Genomic DNA, 20982 nt, shown 5'->3' with positions numbered 1-20982 from the left:
ACTTGAAAAATTATGCTTAATTTTGCTGGGTAGTTGATCCTTGGTTGTAATCCCAGCTCCTTTGCCCTTTGGAATGTCATATTCCAGTTTCTCCTGTCTTTTAAGGTGGAAGCTGAAATATCCTGCATGATTCTGACTGTAGTTACATGATATTTGAATTGTTTTGTTTTGGCTGCTTGCAGTATTTTCTCCTTGATTTTGTAATTCTGAAATTTGGCTATAATATTTCTTGGTGTTTTCAGTTTGGGAGCTCTTTCAGGGGGTGATTCGTGAATTCTTTCAATGACTATTTTGCCCTCTGGTTCTAGGACCTCTGGGCAGTTGTCTTTGATAATTTCTTCGAAGATACTGTCAAGGCTCTTTTTTTTCATTGTGGATTTCCGGTAGACCAATAACTCTTAAATTGTCTCTCCTGGATCTATTTTCCAGGTCAGTTGTTTTCCCAATCAGATATTTCACATTTTTTTTTTCTATTTTTTCATTCTTTACATTTTGTTTTACTACTTCTTGATGCCTCATAGAGTCATTAGCTTCCACTTGCTCAACTCTAATTTTTAATGAGTTACTGCCTTCATTTTGCTTTTGAGTCTCCTTTTCCAATTGGTTGATTTTACCTCTCAGGGTGTCATTTTCTCTATTTAGATTCTAAATCTCTGTAGCCATTTCCCCAATCTTATTCTTTAGGGACTTGATTTTGTCAGTGGATTTTTTTTCCATTTTTTCCCATTTTTTTCTTTTACCTCCCTAATTTGGTTTTTAAAATCCTCCTTTAGCTCTTCCAGTAATGCTTTCTGGCCTTGAGACCAGTTCACACTACCTTTTGAGGTATCAGATGTGGGTATAGAGTCATTGTTATCCTCTTCCAAATTGGTATTTTGATCATGCCTGTCTCCATAAAAAGAATCAATGGTCCTTGGTTTTTTTGTGTTCTTCATGTTGGTTAGCCTTTTCCTGGCTTTACAATAAATTTCTACTTTTGTAGCTCAGGGCTCTCTGTCCCAGCTTTCTTATTCTGGGGATTGTGAGTCTAGTTGTTGGCTTCGTGAATTATAGCCTTCAGTTTCCTGAGGTGTGGGGGAGGGGGTCTGGCTGCCCGAAATCTCCTCTTCCCCTGGGGTTGCTCTCTAGCACTGTTGCTCTTCAGCAATGGTCTCAGCTCTTTGTTGTGTGATCTGGGTGTCTGGCACTTCCCCTGGGGGAGCAAGAGTATGTCTGGACTCCTGGTGTTGACCCCTGCTGGCTCTGCCCCTCTGGGATTCAGGTACTCCCACTACTCGACCACTGAAGCCCCACTTCTGTCTCCTCTATTCCAGCATTTTTTTCCCCCCGAGGAATTCTCTGGGTGGGGAGGGGAGGGATTAGAGCCGTTTACCTGGCCATTATGTCTCCCAGAAGTTCAAGAATTCATGTTTCATACCTTTGGGCTGCAAGCCTCAGAAGTTGATATCTCATGGCTGGTGGCATTGCACTGCCTCTCGTCTCTTCCACAGACTGCAGTCCTGTGTTGGGAGGCCTGGGGATCTCTGCTGGTTTCAGGCACCTGGCTTTCTCCCAGCCTGTCTTCCACGTGGGTTTCCCGGCTGGCCGCTTCCGCTTTGGTGCCTTCTGGAGCAGCTCCACATGCTGAGCGCTTTCCTAGCCCACAGATTCGTTCCTTTGGCCTTTCAGACTTTCCTGTCTGGGAACTTTGCCCCACTCAGACTGCTCATGGTTTCTAACTCTCTCAAATCTACTCAAATTCACTTTTTTATAGGAATCTGACAGAAGTTGTGAGAGAGCTCCAGTAAGATGCTATTTTCATGCGGCCTTCTTCTCATCTATTTCTTAAAGTGTATTTTCTTCAGTATTGTTTTTGTGTCTCCTTTTTCCAAGCTGTTGACTCATTTTTCATGATTTTCTTGCATCACTCTCATTTCTCTTCCCAATTTTTCCTCTACTTCTCTTGTGTGACTTTGAAAATCCTTCTTGACTTCTTCCATGACCTGAGATCAAGTCATGTTTTCATTTGGAGGCTTTAGATGTGGGAGCTTTGACTTTATTATCTCCTGAGTGTGTGTTTTGCTCTTCCTCATCACCGTAGTAATTTTCTATGGTCAGAGTTTTTTTTTTTCTGTTGTTTGCTTATTTTTCCAGTCTATTACTTGACTTTTGACTCTTTGTTAAAGTAAGGCTCTGTTTCCAGGGTGGAGGGCACACTGTCCCAAGCTTCAGGGGTTTTCTGTAGCTGTTTCCAGAGATAATTCTAGGGACCTGCAGGGTTTCAGTTCTTCCAAGTTGGCATGATCTAAGGAGATGTGTTTACTCCTTTCCTGGCCTGTGCTCTGGTCTGTGAGTGAACACAAGCACTTGCCCTGGAACTGTGAGGAGGGACCCCCTCCACTATGGCTACCAGCTCTGCTATGCTATTGCTCCTCATTTCCTTGGGACTGCCACCCAGATACGAATATTTGCAAATATGCCTCAATGCTAACAAAAAGACCCCTGTAATCTCCTTCCCACCAGTTGTTTGATCCCCTTACCATCTGTGGGCCAAGAAATCCAGAAACAGCTGCTGCCACTGCTGCTGCCAATTCAATCACTCCCAAAGCCTGCTGCTGGTTTGCTGTGGCTGGGGCTGTGCTAGCATGGTCTGCATTAGACTGTGCTCCACTCTCACCCAGGTGTGCCAGACCTTTCCGGCTGACCTTCTAAGTTGTCTTTAGCATCTGGGGGCTGAGAGGTCTGGAAACCACCACTACTGCTAGTGATTGAGTCATCACAAGGCCTGTTCTGGGTTTGTTGGGGCCTGGTCTTCACTGGAGTGTCCTGCCTGCACTGGACTGCATTCCTCTCTCACCCTGGTGCAACACACCTTTCCTGCTGACCTTCCAAGTCTTCTTGGGCTGGAAATTTGCTTCACTCTGCCTTTTTGTGGTTTCTGCTGCTCTAGAATTTGTTTAATTTTTAAAGGTATTTGGAGGGGCTTGGGGGAGAGCTCAGATGAGTCCCTGCCTTTACTTTGCCATCTTGGATCTGCCTCCTCCATCATCTTGGCTCTGTCTAATATAAGTTATTAAAAGTAGAAAAGTGCATTTCTGCATGGGGATTGGTACAGAAGGCAGCTTGTATGAATATAGTGTGTTTACTTCAAGGTACATTTAGTGCAGTTTGTGTCTGTGATAATGAGTGTTCTGAGATAAGGATGGAAAAACATTGATTTAGAGGAGTGAAGCTGGAAATAGGAAGATATATTTCTGTTAGGCCATTAGAATGTTTTGTTGAGAGGTGATAAAGGCCTGAACTAAGGTGATGACCATGTGAATGGAGAAAAGAGGATAGATGCAAGCAATTTTTTGCAGGTAGAATCAATGGGACTTGGTAACTGATTGAATGTGGGGGTAGTGGCAAGAGAGTGGAAATAGTCAAAGATGGACTCTGAGGCTAGGAATCTGTGTTCATAGTGGTTCCTGGTGCCCTCTTAAGAAATATGTTTGAAAGTCTTTCTCATGGTGTCTTACAGGATTGTTGTTTTTCATTGGGATTATTGAATTTTACCATCATGTTACAGAGTTTGAGCCTTGGAGTTTTTTTTCCTTCTGGAAGTTATCTGTATATTCTTTTGATTGGCACTTTGATTTCTGCATTCAGAAATTCTGGGCAATTTTCATTTGTTATTTATAGCATTATGGTGTTTAGGTTTTTTAACTTACCATGTTCTTCTCGGAGACCTGTAATCCTTAAGCCATCTCTATACATCCTGCCAATAATGCTTCTTTCATAAATCTTATTTCTTTTTTAAAACCAAGCCATTCAGGAACATTTTTGTTGTGGCTTCACATTCTCTTGGGAATCCATAAGATTCTCTGCCTCATCAGGCATTGTTTCATTTTTCTTTGTCTTGCAATATTTATTCATAGATCTCTGGACTCATTTACCTGATCTTCCTTATTAATATCTTCCTTGTTGCTCTTATATGTTTGTGCTCAATGTCTTTAATTGAATTTTCTTTCTCCTGAGTAATTTGGTAATTTTAGTCTTCTTTTTTCTCTTAAAGTACCTTTTTGTTCTTTCTGACTTTTTTCTCTTTTAATCTTGTTTCTTTGGGGGCTGGACCTCAAAGCCATCTTAGCCTCCTCTCTCTCTCAGGCTTATTGGACTATGAAACAGTCCTTACACACATATGCCCTGCCCCCAATTCCCGTCCTCTGTTCCTCAGTTCCCTGGCTGCCACACTGCTATCTCATTCTCAGCAAGTTTCTGCCTTTTGAATTTTCAAGACTCTTTGAGTTGAGCATGAAGGTGATTGATAGAGTTGAGTTATATTGTGACCCGATGAGCTTGTGCAGTCCTGCTGTAAGAGTGTGGTAGGTGTTGAGGCAGGGGTACAGATTATTTTGGGGCCTAACAAATAGTCTTCTTTGCTTTTGTTGTTGTTTAGTTGTTTTAGTCATATTGGATTCTTTGTGATGAGGAAACTGAGGCAAACAGGTTTAAGTGACTTGCTCAGTGTCACACACCTAGTAACTATATGAGGCTGGAATTGAACTCAGTTCTTCTTGGCTCCAGCCCTGGTGCTCTATCCATTGTGTCACATAGCCATCTTTTCTCTGCTGTTAATTCATTGAGTCTTTTTTGCTTTCTTGGTGTCTTAGGCCAAGGAGACAGGTGAAATTGCATTATGTCTTGTGCATAATTCCTATTTTAAAGATGTTTTAGAAATTTTGAGGATTAGATAGAATGTCCAGTCTTCCATCTTGTTAGTCATGTGACCTAGAACTACCCCTCTACAGAAAAAAAAGCAGTTTGGATAATTCTGGGGATATGAAAATAGTTTTCGACACTTTGGATTTGATATGTCAATGTGTCATGCACCAGGAGAGAGCTAGCATACAGTTGGTAATGTGGGAATGGAGTTTAGAAATGAGGTAAGGGCTGAACATGTAGATTTGGGAGTTGTTTGTGTAGAGAGGGTAATTAAATCTGTGTGAACCAATGAGAATATATATGTGTATATACATATATATATGTGTGTATATATACATATATATACATATACATACATATACATATATATACATATACATATATACATATATGAGAGAGAGAGAGAGAGAGAGAGAGAGAGAGAGAGAGAGAGAGAGAGAGAGAGAGGAAGGAGAAGGTATACCTGAACAGGACCCTGGGAGATAATACATAATAGGGGATGGGAGACAGATGATGATGATGCAGTAAAGAAGGCTGAGAAGAAGGGGTCATTTAAATAGGAGAAGAACCAGTATGAAATACCTTTAAAGAAGCTAAGGAAGTCGTTTTTCCAGGAGAGAGTAGGTGCTCATCAGTGTTCAAAAGATACAGAAAGGTCAGGAAATGCCTGTGGACAGAGGAAAGATGATTGGATATATGAGTGTACTGTTGATTGAATGGTGAATTTGAGGATTTCAGAGAAATGGGAAGTTTTGTATGAACTGGTACAGAGTGACATAAATAGCAGCGAGGGAACTTGGTGACTAATATGTGACTACAAGAATATAAATGAAAAGATTATTGAAAGGATATCAAACTGGTTACATATTTCAGTCAGAATTATAGAATTTTGAATTTGCAGAGTACTTAGAGCTTTTTAGTTCAACCCTTTCATTTCACTCAATGGTTTAGAAATTGAGAACCAGAAAGGTTAAATGATTTGTAATAAGGTAGCATAGCTAGAACTAGAACCCAAATTTCTTGGGAAACTTAAAGTACTTTATAAATGTAAATTGTTCATGTTATTAATGAAATACTTTAATCGCTACAATCATATAAGATAGGCAATATAAAACCATTTTGCAGATTAGATAACTGAGAATCAAGAAAAGTGAAAAATTTGCTCACATTGTAAATGGCAATGCTGAGATTTTTGTACCCAGGTCTTTTGTCTCTTAAGTCCAGTGCATTTTCCCTTTACTCATAGTTAAAAGTAGGATGTCAACTAATTTGAATTTTAATGACCAAAACCAAGAGAATGAATTAAAGTAAACTTAGAGGACCTTTGGAATGACTAGAAACTAAAACAATCCAGGCAGAGATTCAGTGACTTGTGAGTCTAATCCTCTACAGAATAGGTGGCTGTTTCTCAGAATAATCTTTGATCTGTCCAAAAACATAACAGGAAGAAGTTTTCCAATTTATGAATGACTTAGTTTTAAAAATTTGATAGTGAGACATTTTGGGATTCCAAATGCATTTTCCCATGGAAATAATGTTATATACAAGTTATAGATGAGTTGGCTTGATGTAATGGAAGGAATACTGTACTTGGAATCAGGAGACACCTTGGTGTGAATCCTGCTCCTGACAATGACTGTGTGACCATGAGCAAGTCAATTTATCTCCTAGTCTTAGGTTAGGCATTTGTAAATGATAATAGTACCTACTGTACTGTTATGAAGATGAAATAAAATATCTAAAGTCCATTGTGAATCTTGGAATGCTGTGAAAATGTCTTTATTCTATTGTTACTTTTATTAGGGCCCCTAGGCAATCTGAAATTTTTTTTTAAACACTTGCATAACATAGCTGAACCATTGTACTCACAGAATTTGGTCACTGTCTATAATGATATTTCAATGGCAAAATTCCTTTTGAAGTACATCTTGGGATTCCAAAAACTGATACAACTCTTTTCTCTCTGCCCCTACTGCAGAAATGGGAAGGTGATGGGAAATATCTATTAAGCATAGTCTCTAAAGCTTGTAATTGAGCCCATGTCCCAAGGCCTCAGAAGCCACCTTTGGTGACTTGAAACTAAAGGAGTTCCAACTGCTACTGCTACTACAAAACAGAGGAAAATAGAAGCTATTTTTAAGTGATACAGGGAGGAAAGAAGATATGGGAAGTCTTGGGGGAAAGGTGACAGTTGAAGAGTAGGGCTAAATGGCATAGGAGGGAGTAAGGATGGATGTAATGACTGTGGTTAGGTATACAGGAGACCAGACATGATAGCGAGACTGAGTTTTTCCCCTCTCCTCCTCTTCTTCCCCTTTCCCTTTTCTTCCACTTATTGCCATTCTTTGAAAGGATTTAAGAAAATTGAAAGGTGGTAGGTGGGGGAGATGTCCTAGGTTGTAGTGGGATGGTATCATTTGTGGAGCTATTTCACACTCAAAATGAGTCTCTGTCTGAGGTGGCTCTTCATATATATGAGATTTGTAAGTATAGTAGTCATAATGCAGTTGACTTTAGGGAGAGTATGGCTTCTGACATCTTGCTTAAATCAGTTCCTTTCGACAGAAGATGGGAATAGAATCCTTACTTAGCCAAGCTTTCAAAAAGGTAACTCTCTAGACTTAAGAGGTAATTATTTAAACTATTAGAATTTGATCAAGTTGGATAGTACTGATTTGTTCCCCTATAGTCCATTCACACAATTTTGCTTGATGTAGTCTTCCTAAAGCATTACTTTGTCTTGTCATTTTCCTGCTTAAGAGTATACTATAAAACAGTATAAGCCTGATATGAAAAGGCCTCATTATTTGCTTCCTTCCTATTTACTAATATAGTTACCATATTTTCCAAATCTGGCAGCAGATTTTCCTTTTGGCAAAGTCTTGTTAAAAATACTTTCTTTTCTTGAAATCAGGACTATCCCTGAAAATATAAGATAAGTGATCCATAACTATCTAGACTTGTTCAAGTCAGATCAATTTCCTTATCATTCCCCGAATGCTCATTGCCACTTATTTGCCTTTGCTTATACTTTCCTCATCTGTGTGGAATGCCTTTCCACTTTTCCTCTCTTTATTAATTAAAAATCCTTCTTCCTTTAAATTTCCTACATTCCCAGCTAAATTCTCACACTCTCCCTGAAGCTTTTCCTGGTTATTCCAGTCTACCTCTCTTTTTCTGACATATAATAGCAGTTCTTTGTATCATACAATGTTGGCTTGTATTTTCTAGCTAGTTTGTTAGTCCATGTAGAAGAGGAATCAAGTCTTCAACTTATTTTTTATTCTCAATAGTACCTTGTATATTTGCTGTGCATATAGTAAGCTCTTAATAAGTACATATTGATTTGGCTTCATCTTCTAGCATCATATCATCCAATTTAAAATGGGGAATTAGCTTACTTTCAAATATGTTTTTCAGGGGAATCTTTTACTCTTTTGGACAGTGACATTTAGCTTCATACACCAAAAGTTGTTTTTAAACATTTAATTTGTAGTTATAGGAATTTAAATGATTAAAGAAAATATGAAATCTAGCATTTTGTATCTGGCATCTGCTGCTGAGAATAATAGCAACTTATTTTATTACAGGGGTAAAAAAGAGAATTGTTTACAGATTTCCATGCTTCTTTCTATACATGGAATTCCATATTTTTAAATCAAACTGAAAAAAGCAAAAAGTCCATATTTGTAATTCCATTGAGTTCTATTATCTTAACAGAGAATAAAAGACTTGATTGATCTTACCATACTGTCAGTTCACTAGATAGGAATTTGGATTTTTTTTCTGTTGTTGCTGCTTCTTTTTTTAGTGGGATGAGGATGGGGAGGTAGGACCTGTAAGCAAAGGAAACAGTTTTTAGAATCAGTCATTGACTGTTTCTTCCCTGGAAACACCCTTCTCAGTTATACTGTGTTGTAATTGTGGTACTGTTGTAATTGCCCCCTTTGAAACATTGTAAGCCAAAAACATTCTATAAGGTAATGTGTGCTTTTGAAAAAAATACTCTAGACTAGAAATAAATGATCAAAAAAGTATGATTTCAGAATCCATCTACTTTATGTTCCCTGTTAACTCAAGGAAATAAATGAAGACAATATTTTTTTCCCTATACCAACTCCAGATTCAAAATAGTCCTCTGGGACAGGTCAGAATAAAGTACTTTTGAGTAATCCTATTTTAAGGTAATATTGGTAACAAAAACAATTTTAACAGATTTGGGAATTTGAGACATATATTATGTCCTTAGCACCAAATAGAAGACTCCATTTGCATGAAATGCCAAAGGTTTCATGATTAAAGACTTGAAATGCAAATTGTGCATCTTCTATCTTGTTGATGTATATAACTGTATTCTCCCCAGGCTTCTTTAGCTATGGTTAACAAGTAAAGGTGTATGAAATTTTAAGATCTCTTGACTTGTGAAAATTTATGAAAAGAGATTATTGGTAACTTCAGAGAGAATAATTTCCATAGAATGATGAATTCAGAAGCTAGGCTTCAGAGCATTTAGTAGAGTGAAAGGAAAGGAAATGAAAGTACCGATTGAAGATTGCTTTTTCAAGGAATTTAGCTGAAGAAAGGTGAGATATAGACTTTTAGGTATAGTAGATCTAGTGAAGATATTATTAATGGATGGGAAGACCTGGGTGTGGTTGTTTTGGTGTTTTGTTTTTTTTTTGCATCCAGGGAGGAGCCACCAAATAAGGAAATATTGAAGATGAGAGAGTGAGAGACAGGCAGGCACACAGACACTCACACACTCAGACACACACACACACACAGAAAGACAGAGAGAGACACCGAGAGACAGAGGCAGAGAGACACACAGAGAGAAAACAAGCGAGCTATTATGTCCCTAAGTCTTTTTTTTCTTCAGCCTAAACATCTTCAATTCCTTTAGCCTATCCTCCTATAACTTAATGTCAGGGCCATTCACCATATTAATTGCCCTCATCAAGACACTCTTCAAGCACTAGAAGTAATCTAGTCCCATTCCCAATTTTAGAGGTGAGGTGACTTCTCTAACGTCACATGGGTAGTGGCACAAATGCCACTTCTGGTTCCAGATGAGTGTTTTTTCTAGTATCCTATGTTGGCTCCATAGTGACCTTTCTATGATGTTCCCAGAACTGAACCCAAATGTTCTGAGTGTAGTCTGACCAGGGTAGAATATGGTGGGGCTATCAGTTCCCTTTTTTTGAACACTATCTCTTGTCATATTGTACTGAATTCACATTGAGCTTGTTGTTCAGTCACTCAGTTGTGTCTTACTCTTTGTGACTGTGTGGACCCCACTTTACATGGGTTTTCTTGGCAAAGATACTGGAGTAGTCTGACGTTTCCTTCTCCAGTGGAGTAAAGCAAATAGGCTAAGCTACTTGCTTAGAGTTACCCAGCTAGCGTCTGAGGCCGAATTTGAATTCAGGTCTTCCTTACCCCAGCAGGGAACTATTCACTGTGCCTCCACATTGAGCTTAGCATCTTCTAAAATACCCAAATCTTCTTCCACACAAATTTCTATATAACCCACACTTCCCACACCTTATACTTGGTAAGTTGGTTTTTGAGTTTAAACTTCATCTTTTTAGATTTTGCCCAGTATTGGAATCTATTGAGATATTTTTGAATCCTGACTGGGTCATCCAACATGTTAGCTAGCTTTCTCAGATTTGTATCATCTTCAAATTTGATAAGCATGCACTTTTATAACCATTAAAAATGTCAAACAGCATAGCCGAAAATATGTGCTTGGCTCCTTCCGACTTTACATCAAACCATTACTGACTACTTTCTGGGTACTGTGATTCAATGATTTCTGTATTGACAAAGTTTTAGTCTTATCTAGCCTACATTCCTCTATTTTTTCCACAAAAATAGTGTTAGATATTTTATCAAATGCTTTACTAAAATTGAAGTAAACTACATCTACAAAATTCCCCTATCTACCAGTTTTGAAACTCTATCAGTATTTGTTCTTGATTAAGTCATATAATCACTGCTTCCTTTTTTAGATATTCACTGACAAAAATTACAATAATATATTCTAGAATTTTGCCAGGAATATTAGTCAACCTTACTGGTCTATTTGTAGACAATTCTCACTTTTTTAAAAAATTGAGATAAAATTTTATTTAATCCATTCTTGAAGGATCTCTCCTGTTTGCTGTGATCCTGCAAAAAGTCTCTGATAGTGTCTCAGTAATAGTAGTTGCTAGTTCTTTTAGTGTCTGAAAATTTAGGTATTGGAGCTTGATGACCTGAATTTCTGGTGCCAGATGATCTCTGTCCATCTCCTCACTTCAGTATGAAGTCCAGATAGTGAAAAGAAGTAGAGGGGAAAATAAATTTGGAGAAAGCTTTGTGAAAGACTAACTTAAATTATGATTCCAAGAGTTTTATCAGATGAAACTGTTAGGAGGCCAACAAATAGATGCAAAATGGAGCAGTTTTGACAGTATTTCTGTGGTTATCTTTTCTCATTGATTACATTGCTATTATATTTGCATTCTGATACCTCATTATCTGATACTATATGTAGAATTGGAAATGGCTTTTTGAAAGATGAAGTTAGAAGAATGAGCAGCTGGATTTAACCATGGAAATATGGAAAAATTTATGCTATAGAAAATCAAATTTTGAGGCACTTATAGATCAGTTTTCAGTATTTCTTGAAGAAGAAAAGATATTAAAAAATGAAGAAAATTACAGATGGAGTTATTACCTGAAAAAGGTCACTGAGAGAACATCAATAGCTATTTATATCCCTATATTTTCATCTTCATAAAATCTTATAAAGTCATTAGCTTCCACTTACTCCAATCTAATTTTTTTCTATTTATTTTTAAAATTTATTTAATATATTAAGTTTTCAGCACTGATTTTCACAAGAGTTTGAATTATGAATTTTTTCCCCATTTCTACCCTCCTGCCCACTCCAAGATGGCATATATTCTGGTTGCCCCATTCCCCAGTCAGCCCTCCCTTTTGTCACCCCACTCCCCCCTCCCATCCCCTTTTCCCTTACTTTCTTGTAGGGCAAGATAAACTTCTATGCCCCATTGCCTGTGTATCTTATTTCCTAGCTGAGTGCAAAAACTTTTTTTTTGAACATCTGTTTTTAAAACTTTGAGTTCTAAATTCTCTCCCCTCTTCCCTCCCCACCCACCCTCCCTAAGATGGCAAGCTATCCAACATAGGCCACATGTGTATCATTATGTAAAACCCTTCCATAATACTCATGTTGTGAAAGACTAACTATCTTTTGCTCCTTCCTAACCTATCCCCCTTTATTGAATTTTCTCCCTTGACCCTGTCCCTTTTTGAAAGTGTTTGTTTTTGATTGCCTCCTCCCCCATGTGTCCTCCCTTCTATCATCCACCCCCCTTTTTATCTTCTTCCTCCTTCTCTCCTGTGGGGTAAGATACCCAATTAAGTCTGTGTGTTATTCCCTCCTCAGGTCAAAACCAATGAGAGTAAGATTCACTCATTCCCCCTCACCTGCCCCCTCTTCCCTTCCTACAGAACTGCTTTTTCTTGCCACTTTTATGCAAGATAATTTACTCCATTCTCTCTCTCCGTTTCTCCCTTTCTCCCTCTCTCAATATATTCCTCTCTCATCCCTTAATTTGGTTTTATTTTTTTAGATGTCATCCCTTAATATTCAACTCACCCTGTGCCCTCTCTCTCTCTCTCTCTCTCTCTCTCTCTCTCTCTCTCTCTCTCCACACACACACACACGCACACACACACACACATATACATACACATATATGTATATTCCCTTCAGCTACCCTAATACTGAGATCTCATGAATCATACATGTCATCTTTCCATGTAGGAATGTAAACAAAACAGTTCAACTTTAGTAAGTCCCTTGTGATTTCTTTTTCTTGTTTACCTTCTCATGCTTCTCTTGATTCTTGTGTTTGAAAATCAAATTTTCTATTCAGCTCTGGTCTTTTCACTGAGAAAGCTTGAAAGTCCTCTATTTTATTGAAAATCCATATTTTGCCTTGGAGCATGATACTCAGTTTTGCTGGGTAGGTGATTCTTGGTTTTAATTGTAGCTCCTTTGACCACCAGAATATCATATTCCAAGCCCTTTGATCCCTTAATGTAGAAGCTGCTAGATCTTGCGTTGTCCTGTTTGTGTTTCCACAATACTCAAATTGTTTCTTTCTGGCTGCTTACAATATTTTCTCTTTGATCTGGGAGCTCTGGAATTTGGTGAGAATATTCCTAGGAGTTTTCTTTTTGAGATCTTTTTCAGGAGGCAGTTGGTGGATTCTTTCAATTTCTATTTTACCCTCTGGCTGTAGACTATCAGGGCAGTTCTCCTTGATAATTTTTTGAAAGATGATGTCTAGGCTCTTTTTTTGATCATGGCTTTCAGGTAGTCCAATAATTTTTAAATGATCTCTCCCGGATCTATTTTCCAGGTCAGTGGTTTTTCCAATGAGATATTTCACATTGTCTTCCACTTTTGCATTCCTTTGTTTCTGTTTTATAATATCTTGATTTCTCATAAAGTCACTAGCTTCCACTTGCTCCAATCTAATTTTTAAGGTAGTATTTTCTTCAGTGATCTTTTGGACCTCCTTTTGCATTTGGGTGATTCTGCCTTTCAGGGCATTCTTCTCCTCACTGGCTTTTTGGAGCTCTTTTGCCATTTGAGTTAGTCTATTTTTTAAGGTGTTGTTTTCTTCAGTATTTTTTTGGGTCTCCTTTAGCAAGTCATTGACTTGTTTTTCATGGTTTTCTCACATCACTCTCATTTCTCTTCCCAATTTTCCCTCTACTTCTCTAACTTGCTTTTCCAACTCCTTTTTGAGCTCTTCCATGGCCTGAGACCAGTTCATGTTTTTCTTGGAGGCTTTTGATGTAGGCTCTTTGACTTTGTTGACTTCTTCTGGCTGTATATTTTGGTCTTCTTTGTCACCAAAGAAAGATTCCAAAGTCTGAGTCTGAATCTTTGTCTGTTTTTGCTGCCTGGCCACGTTCCCAGCCAACTACTTGACCCTTGATTTTTTTGTTGGGGTATGACTCCTTGTTGAGTAGAGAGCACTTTGTTCCAAGCTTGAGGGGCTGCACTGTTGTTTTGCAAGTTATTTCTTTACAGCCAGGTCTGCCACACCAGCACTCCTCCTCCCCCAAGAACCACCAACCCGGACTGGACTCAGATCTTAAGCAGGCTCTGCACTCCAGCTCTGATCTGTCACTTAATTCCTCCCACCAGGTCGGCCTGGGGCCAGAAACAACTGCAGCTATAGTTCTGTGGCAGCACCACCCCTGCTACCCTGGGGCCATGGCCGAACTGTGAACTCCTTTCACTCTGTCCCAGCAGCTTTTCCCACTAACCTTCTCTTTTGTCTTTGGTGTTTGTGGGTTGAGAAGTCTGGTAACTGCCACAGCTCACTGATTCACAGTGCTAGAGCCTGTTCCACCTGGCTCCTGGTCTGGTTGGTGCAGGTGCAGCCTACGCTGGACTCTGCTCCACTCTGCTCCCAGCTCTGTGCACCATAGACCTTACCCAGCAACCATCCAGGCTGTCCTGGGCTGGAGCCCTGCTTCCCTCTGCTATTCCATGGGTTCTGCAGTTGTAGAATTTGTTCAGAGCCATTTTTATAGTTGTTTGGAGGGTCGTGGGAGAGAGCCCTAGGCAAGTCCCTGCTTTCCAGCTGCCATCTTCCATCTTCATAAAATCTATGTGTGAGTGGTTTATGTATGTATTTAGAGCAGTATTTTTCAGAAGATTTGTCAAATTAATGATGTACACATTTTTCCTGTTATCCTTGGCTCATAATTTTGGTACTTACAAAAACCTTGACTGGAAATTTAATTTATTTTAGTCAATCAGACATCTTTTATAATTGTTGTTGATAGTGTTTTTTGATATTATTTATTGAAATTTTGTTCATATTGATAGGGTGACCATCAAACCTTTTCTGTTTTGATACATGATAAATTACTATTTCAATGGAAATAAATATGTTGACTGTTTATGATGAAGTTTTAAAAAAAATTCTTCCTTGAGCATATATAAAATGGAAAAATTGTCTTTTTTCACTCCCTTCCCAATATTCATTTAGTGGAACAAGTGCCTGTGGAGCCATATTATATTCCATTATCCCAAGCTGAAGTGCTACAGGAAGGGAGTGATGTTACTCTAGTTGCTTGGGGAACTCAGGTAAGTTCATCTTTTTTGGAGGGGGAAGGCAGGGCAATTGGGGTTAAGTGACTTGCTCAAAGTCACACAGCTAGTAAGTGTGTCAAGTGACTGAGGCCAGATTTGAACATAGGTCCTCCTGACTCCAGGGCTGGTGCTCTACTCACTGTATCACCTAGCTAATAACAGTATTCTAATGGTGATGCCCTGTGATTCGTGGAATAGCACAGATCTTTGAGTATTTAAAAATATTCTTGTTCACTAAAGGCCACTGAAATGGCACAATCTGATATAATATAGACTGCAATATATTACTAAGAAATAATTTGTGTGAAAAATCACATAAAATATGTCATAAAAGGTAAATATGCCTGGGAAAAGATGTGGTTAAGCATATGGTAAAAAAAAGAGGGCTAACAGAAAGACATTCCACATGCCTGATAGGTCTCCATATGATTTTAGGAAACTAAGAAGTGGATTCCTACTACAGTTGTTAGCATCTCTGTGGAGGATTTACAGGAGGATGTGGATAGATGATGCCTGGAATGAGAAGGCCTGTTGTTATACACCATTGAAAAGCATCATAGCTCCATTTAAGAATTTAAATACAAGATGATCTTTGTCATGGGTACTTTATTAGCTCTTCCTTTTGTAGCATACAGCATATACAATTTTGTCCTTAATATTGTTTTCTCTTAAGAGGGTCTTTGGGATAGAAAAATCCCAGACTATTGTTGACATTTGAATAAAAACTTCTTTAGACAGAAAGCAACTATCTTTTAAAGAAATGGTTTCTCCATACCATTACTTGATATAGAGATACTTGAAAGGCAAAAAGATTTTTTAATAGCTATCTAATAAGTTATATTTATTTTAGTGAATCTGGTAGTTTGGATAATATTTTCTCATCCTATCACAAAATCAAAATTGGTCTGTTCACCCAGTGAAATTACCTTCTGTGGAAATATAATTTTCTGTGCATTTTTCTGTAAGTGGAAATTAATTTTTTACATAGTTCTAATTAATTTTCATTTAGATTATGACTTGCATTCATATTAGTAGTATAGTATTATCTTAAAACAATATGAAATATTGTTTTAATTCACTTCATGACTTATTTTATTTGAAATTTTGCTCCTCAAGCTCTTTTTATGAAAACTTAAGAAGTAAATTATTTAGAGTAGTCTAAATAATGTTACCTGTGTTTCCATTATTAGCACATAAACAACTACTAGTGATTCCTTTGTGTGGTTTGAATTTTAGTTTTTATTGTTTCTAATTGTGAAAATTTTTTTAAAAAGTGAATAATTCTCATGGCAGACTTAAAGTAATTTAAGGTTAAGTAGTTTGAGGGAGAATACCACAGATTTTCAGATATTTAAATGCTTTTTCCAATTTCAGGTTCATGTGATCAGAGAAGTAGCAAGTATGGCTCGTGAAAAATTGGGAGTTTCTTGTGAAGTAATTGACTTGAAGACTATTTTACCTTGGGATGTAGATACAGTTTGTAAGGTAAAAATTACTAGTGTTGCTAATGTTAGAAAGATATGATTGATTGGTGTTGACATCAAACCTTGGCAAATATTGTGGGTCAATTGAGAATAATGATTTTGAAATTAATTTTTGATAATCTTCCTATAGTCCTCTTGATTTCCCACAGATGGTCCACTTAGAATAGAATATTAAAATAGAGTGTATAAGATGAGAAGTTCAGATGCTGATGCTTACAGGTTCCTTCCTCTGTTTTTAGCCTACATAGACTTAGCACAAAAATGTGAAAGGTTCACGGAAAAGAAGGAGGTTTTAGTTATCCCTGGTGCTGTACTTGATGTGTGATTCTATTACTTTCAGGCCCAGGGTGAATGTTACATCTTTCTGACTCATTCTGCTTCCATTAATTTTTTTTTTCATTTTATGAAAGCAGTCATTTAGAATGTGTCTACTTGGGCTGGCACTGTTCTTAATTGCTTTTAGGTTTAAGATGCTTTGCCCTTTTAAGAGTGTGATTTAGTCTTCATTAACCTTATTAGAACCAACATGTCTCACAGTTGTGACTGCCCATATGAATTTACAGTATATTTATTTCCCTCAGTTGATAGAAATAAGGCGAATGTAATACTCCTTTCTATCATTTTTATGGCTGTTTTATGAATTCAATTTAGATGGTAATGACAATTGTTGCTTGTTCTTGATTTATTACTATGGAAAATTAATATTGGGATTAAGAATATTAAAGCTTAATCTACCTCCTTTCTCTCTGACTTAGAAGTTTATTTTTTAACTTCAATAAGATACTTTCAAGGTTGGTTATATTAAAATCACTTCCTGATATTACTGCTTTGAGTCTAGTAAATGGTATTATCAGGTGGAGTCTTATTGTATAATTTAGGAAATGATCTATTTACATCCATTAGACTATTAAAATGAATGTTTCTATAGTGACAGTACCTGAATATGACATAGTTATAAATTGTTTTAGAAATCATCAGTATTCATTTCTGTAGCTACTATGCTTAAGATCAATTTATAAAAATATGAAAAAAAACCTGCTTCCTTATGATTCAGATGTGGGTTTCCTTTAGAGGGCTTCAGAAATCTTCATTTCTGTCAGAGTTGTTTCTAATTGCCATTGCTCTGATGGCTTTGACATAGCATTCTGGGTTTGCAGGGAAGAGCTATGATGTAGCATAGTTTATTCCCACACATGCTAAATTTGATTTTGTGCTCCTTCTTGGGCAAATGCCATTCTTTCATAGGGTGGCGGATCTTATACATGTGAAGGAATAACAAAAGTGGAACTTAAAAAATAGTTTATGCCCTGTCCTTCCCTGCATTGATTTGGGCTTCTCCTTGGTGCTGATGAAAACTTAAATGTTCTTTTCCCTATGCACTGAATTATGACCCTGGGAATGGGGGAAAAGGAAAGCACTGCATTAAAATTTGGCATTTTTTTGTCAGCTTTTGTTTGTTGGCTGTCTAGGTTTTATTTTTGTGTGATCATGGAACAGACTACTGATTTTTAGTTAGGGTAAAGAAAAGAAGACTAAATTAGACACTTGTACTGTGAGGATAAGAATATTGAACATTAGACTTAGGGCATTCTGGTGCTGTTTTGGAAAGAATGAATGAATGAATGAATGAAAAGTCATTTATTAAGCTCTTACTATATGTAAAAAAAACCTGAGTTAAGTAGTGTGAATATACACAAGCAAAACAATCTCTGCCCTTAATGAACTAGTTCACTTTCTATTGGGGGAAATAGCACATATAGGGGAGTGATGAGTAGAGAGGGGTATTTTGGTTTAGAAATTTACAGGGATGGTGAGTAGGGCCTTCATGTTATTTTTTTCCCCCAGTGGCTGACGAGTTGTGACAGTGAAAGTCAGGATGTCCTTTTCAGATCCTGGCATAAGTCATAGGTTTGTTTTCCCCTAGTAAGAGATCTGAAATGAAGGAGTACTTTTATAGAAAAAGAGGAAGGACAAGAAGACCTTAACACCAGACTCTTGGCTAATGGTAATTAAGTTCTTTAACCACACTTCCATTAATACTACGTTCTTAAAGAGTAATTTCAGAAATACGTATGTTTAAAAATTACGTTTGTATTAATTTTAGAGCTTGCCGGTTTCAAAGGCCCTTATTTGCTTTGACGTGACAACATAAGGTTGATCATTTATAATTTTGAAATTTTCTGTTGTTTGTCTAATGGGGATCCAAAGTCTTTGTTTTTGTGCATTTTTTAATCTTTCTCATCCCCCCACCTGCCTCCCTGCTTTTTAAAAAGTCAAATCAGACTCTCAGCTATTTAATATTCAATACAAATATCGAGTGTTTTTGGAAACCCAAATCAGGGAAAATGTACTAAGGTAAAAAAATAATTTAAAAATATACATAAGCTTGCCATAGACAGATTATAACAATTGGGGACAGTTATCTAATTGGTTGAATTTAATCTTTATTTAATGTTTCCAAAGTACAGTGCTGACAGTTTAGGTGTTTTAGAAATCTATGTTCAGACTTGTTGACAAAGCCTGGAAGCCTTGCTTATCTCCTTTTTATAGCTCTTGTTGTTTATGTGGGCATGTTTTATTTGTTGGTAGTGTTTTTTCAAGTAGCAGCCTCTCTAATCCCTTTGGGTTTATAAAGAACTTCTATTATAACAACACTGTGAAATAAGCAGTGTAATTATTCACATTTTATAGATGAGGAAACTAAGACTGATAGGTTAAGTGATCCTAGTTAATTGGTAAGTATCAGATTCAAGATCTAAATCTTGGGGTCTGACTACAAAGCCTATTCTCTCAAATCTACCAAACCCATGTCTCTTGTGGAACTTAAGACCAATTATTCTGGCATGTGGAATTGTGTGTAAAGTAAGCCTCTTTACTCCCAGGTACTCTCCTATGAATCCATTTATTTCAATTCCACAAAAATGCACTAAGTACCTATCATGTTTTGTTGCTAGCATACAGTGCAGGAAGCTTTAGCACATGAACTTTGTGATAATTTGTTCTGGCAATCCAGAGGGATTTTTTTGCTTACTTAATATTCTTATCAGTGTTCCATACAGGTTAGGTTGCTGCATAGTAGAGAATGGGGGAAGTGTTACTATGATTTTAAAAATTACATGTTTGTGTTAATTTTAGAGCTTGCCAGTTTCAAAATCCCCTATTTACTTTGACATGACAACATAAGGTTGATCATTTATAATTTTGAAATTTTCTGTTGTTTGTCTAATGCTGACCCAAGTCTGATAAGGAAGCAGTTCTGTGTGCTTTGGTATCCTTTTTACCTTTGAAGTTAGAAAAGGTGAAATGGAGAGCTTTGTGGCTTTCGATTTCTGGTTTCTTTGAAAATTGCTCCCTTAGTGTTGATTTTCATATTGTTTACCTTGTAAAAGCATTTAACACCATAATTACAAAAAAAATATGAAATATTGAAATTGAAACTTGTGGATTGAAAGATTTTTTTGTTTTGTAAAACCAACTGCTTCTTCCTTGAAAGGTTGTTGTGCTTCAATTTGTAACACATAATCATTTTTTTAAGATTGACTTACTTTTAAAAAATCTCATGAATGTTGTTTGTGCAGCTTTTGGATCATATTTCTAGTGATTTACTTATGTCCTTTTCTTTTTAAGAAAAGATGTTGGGTTGCTTTATTATAGTACATTATAGGGTGACTGTCAGTGCTTCTTATTTGTTTGCTATTTCTGTGCATACCTATAAATCCACACTGTTTGTTAAACAGGTGAATTAAGCCATCTTTTTTAGGGATATCATTGAAAAAGATACTCTATTCTTTGTGATTGCATTTTTAAGGGGATGGTGAAATTGCCTTTATTTAATTTGGGGGGGGGAGGGAGGCAATTGGGGTTAAGTGACTTGCCCAAGGTCACACAGCTAGTAAGTATCTGAGGCTGAATTTGAACTCAGGTCCTCCTCACTCCAGAGCTGGTGCTCTATGCACTGTGCCACCTACTGCCCTGTAATTGCATTTTAAAAAGTGTAATAAAGATGAAAATGCAGTTGTATGAACAAAAAATGCTTGCCTCAATGAATTTTTTATTCTTTGAAAAGAGAAAAAAAATCCACAAATATAGTGATGTGGTCTGTATGTGTAGGTATAGTTTAAAGGGTAGCTTGATTTTCTGGGAAAAAACAAAAACAAAAATTGGTTCATTTTTTTTAAAGAACCATAGTAAAAGTCAAGAGGTAGTAAACATGGTCTGGTGGAATGAACATTGATATCCAAAAGTTTATATTATATCCTGGAGGCACTAGGAAACCACTGGAGTTGGTTGAGTAGATGAGTCATATGGTCAGATGTGCGCCTAGAGAAAATTACTTTGGCAATGTTATGCAGGATAGACTAGAGTGGTGAGAGATTATGTGCTCTTTGAGTTATACTTTTTGTGATTAAAAATTAAAATATTAAGCAAGTTTTATTTTGGGTTATTCATTTATAACTTTTTTTCTTGCTTATGCTTTGATGAATACCCACTCTCATTTGGAAGTTACTGGGAAAGTGTGAATTATTTTCTTAGAAACATACAAGCTTTTTAGTAAAAGAAAAGGCTAGTAGAGGAATGCTTCCTTTCTCTGCCATTTCAGTAGTTAGGAATTGTCACAGG

At 37.1% G+C, this 20982-nt stretch overlaps 1 protein-coding gene across 2 annotated transcripts in view; it reads left to right on the top strand.

The window, feature by feature from the left end:
* Positions 1-20982, top strand: part of BCKDHB (branched chain keto acid dehydrogenase E1 subunit beta) — a 306385-nt gene that overhangs the window by 109091 nt on the left and 176312 nt on the right. For both annotated transcript variants that reach the window (XM_036767654.1, XM_036767655.1), the window contains exons 7-8: positions 14775-14872; positions 16253-16363. In XM_036767654.1, the coding sequence (XP_036623549.1) occupies positions 14775-14872; positions 16253-16363 (209 nt within the window). The remainder of the gene's footprint in view (positions 1-14774; positions 14873-16252; positions 16364-20982) is intronic.

The sequence above is a fragment of the Trichosurus vulpecula genome, chromosome 7 (assembly GCF_011100635.1).
Source record: "Trichosurus vulpecula isolate mTriVul1 chromosome 7, mTriVul1.pri, whole genome shotgun sequence".
Classification (NCBI taxonomy): domain Eukaryota; kingdom Metazoa; phylum Chordata; class Mammalia; order Diprotodontia; family Phalangeridae; genus Trichosurus; species Trichosurus vulpecula.
The sequence above is the reverse complement of the archived record's forward strand: the minus strand, read 5'-3'. Positions and strand labels throughout refer to the sequence as shown.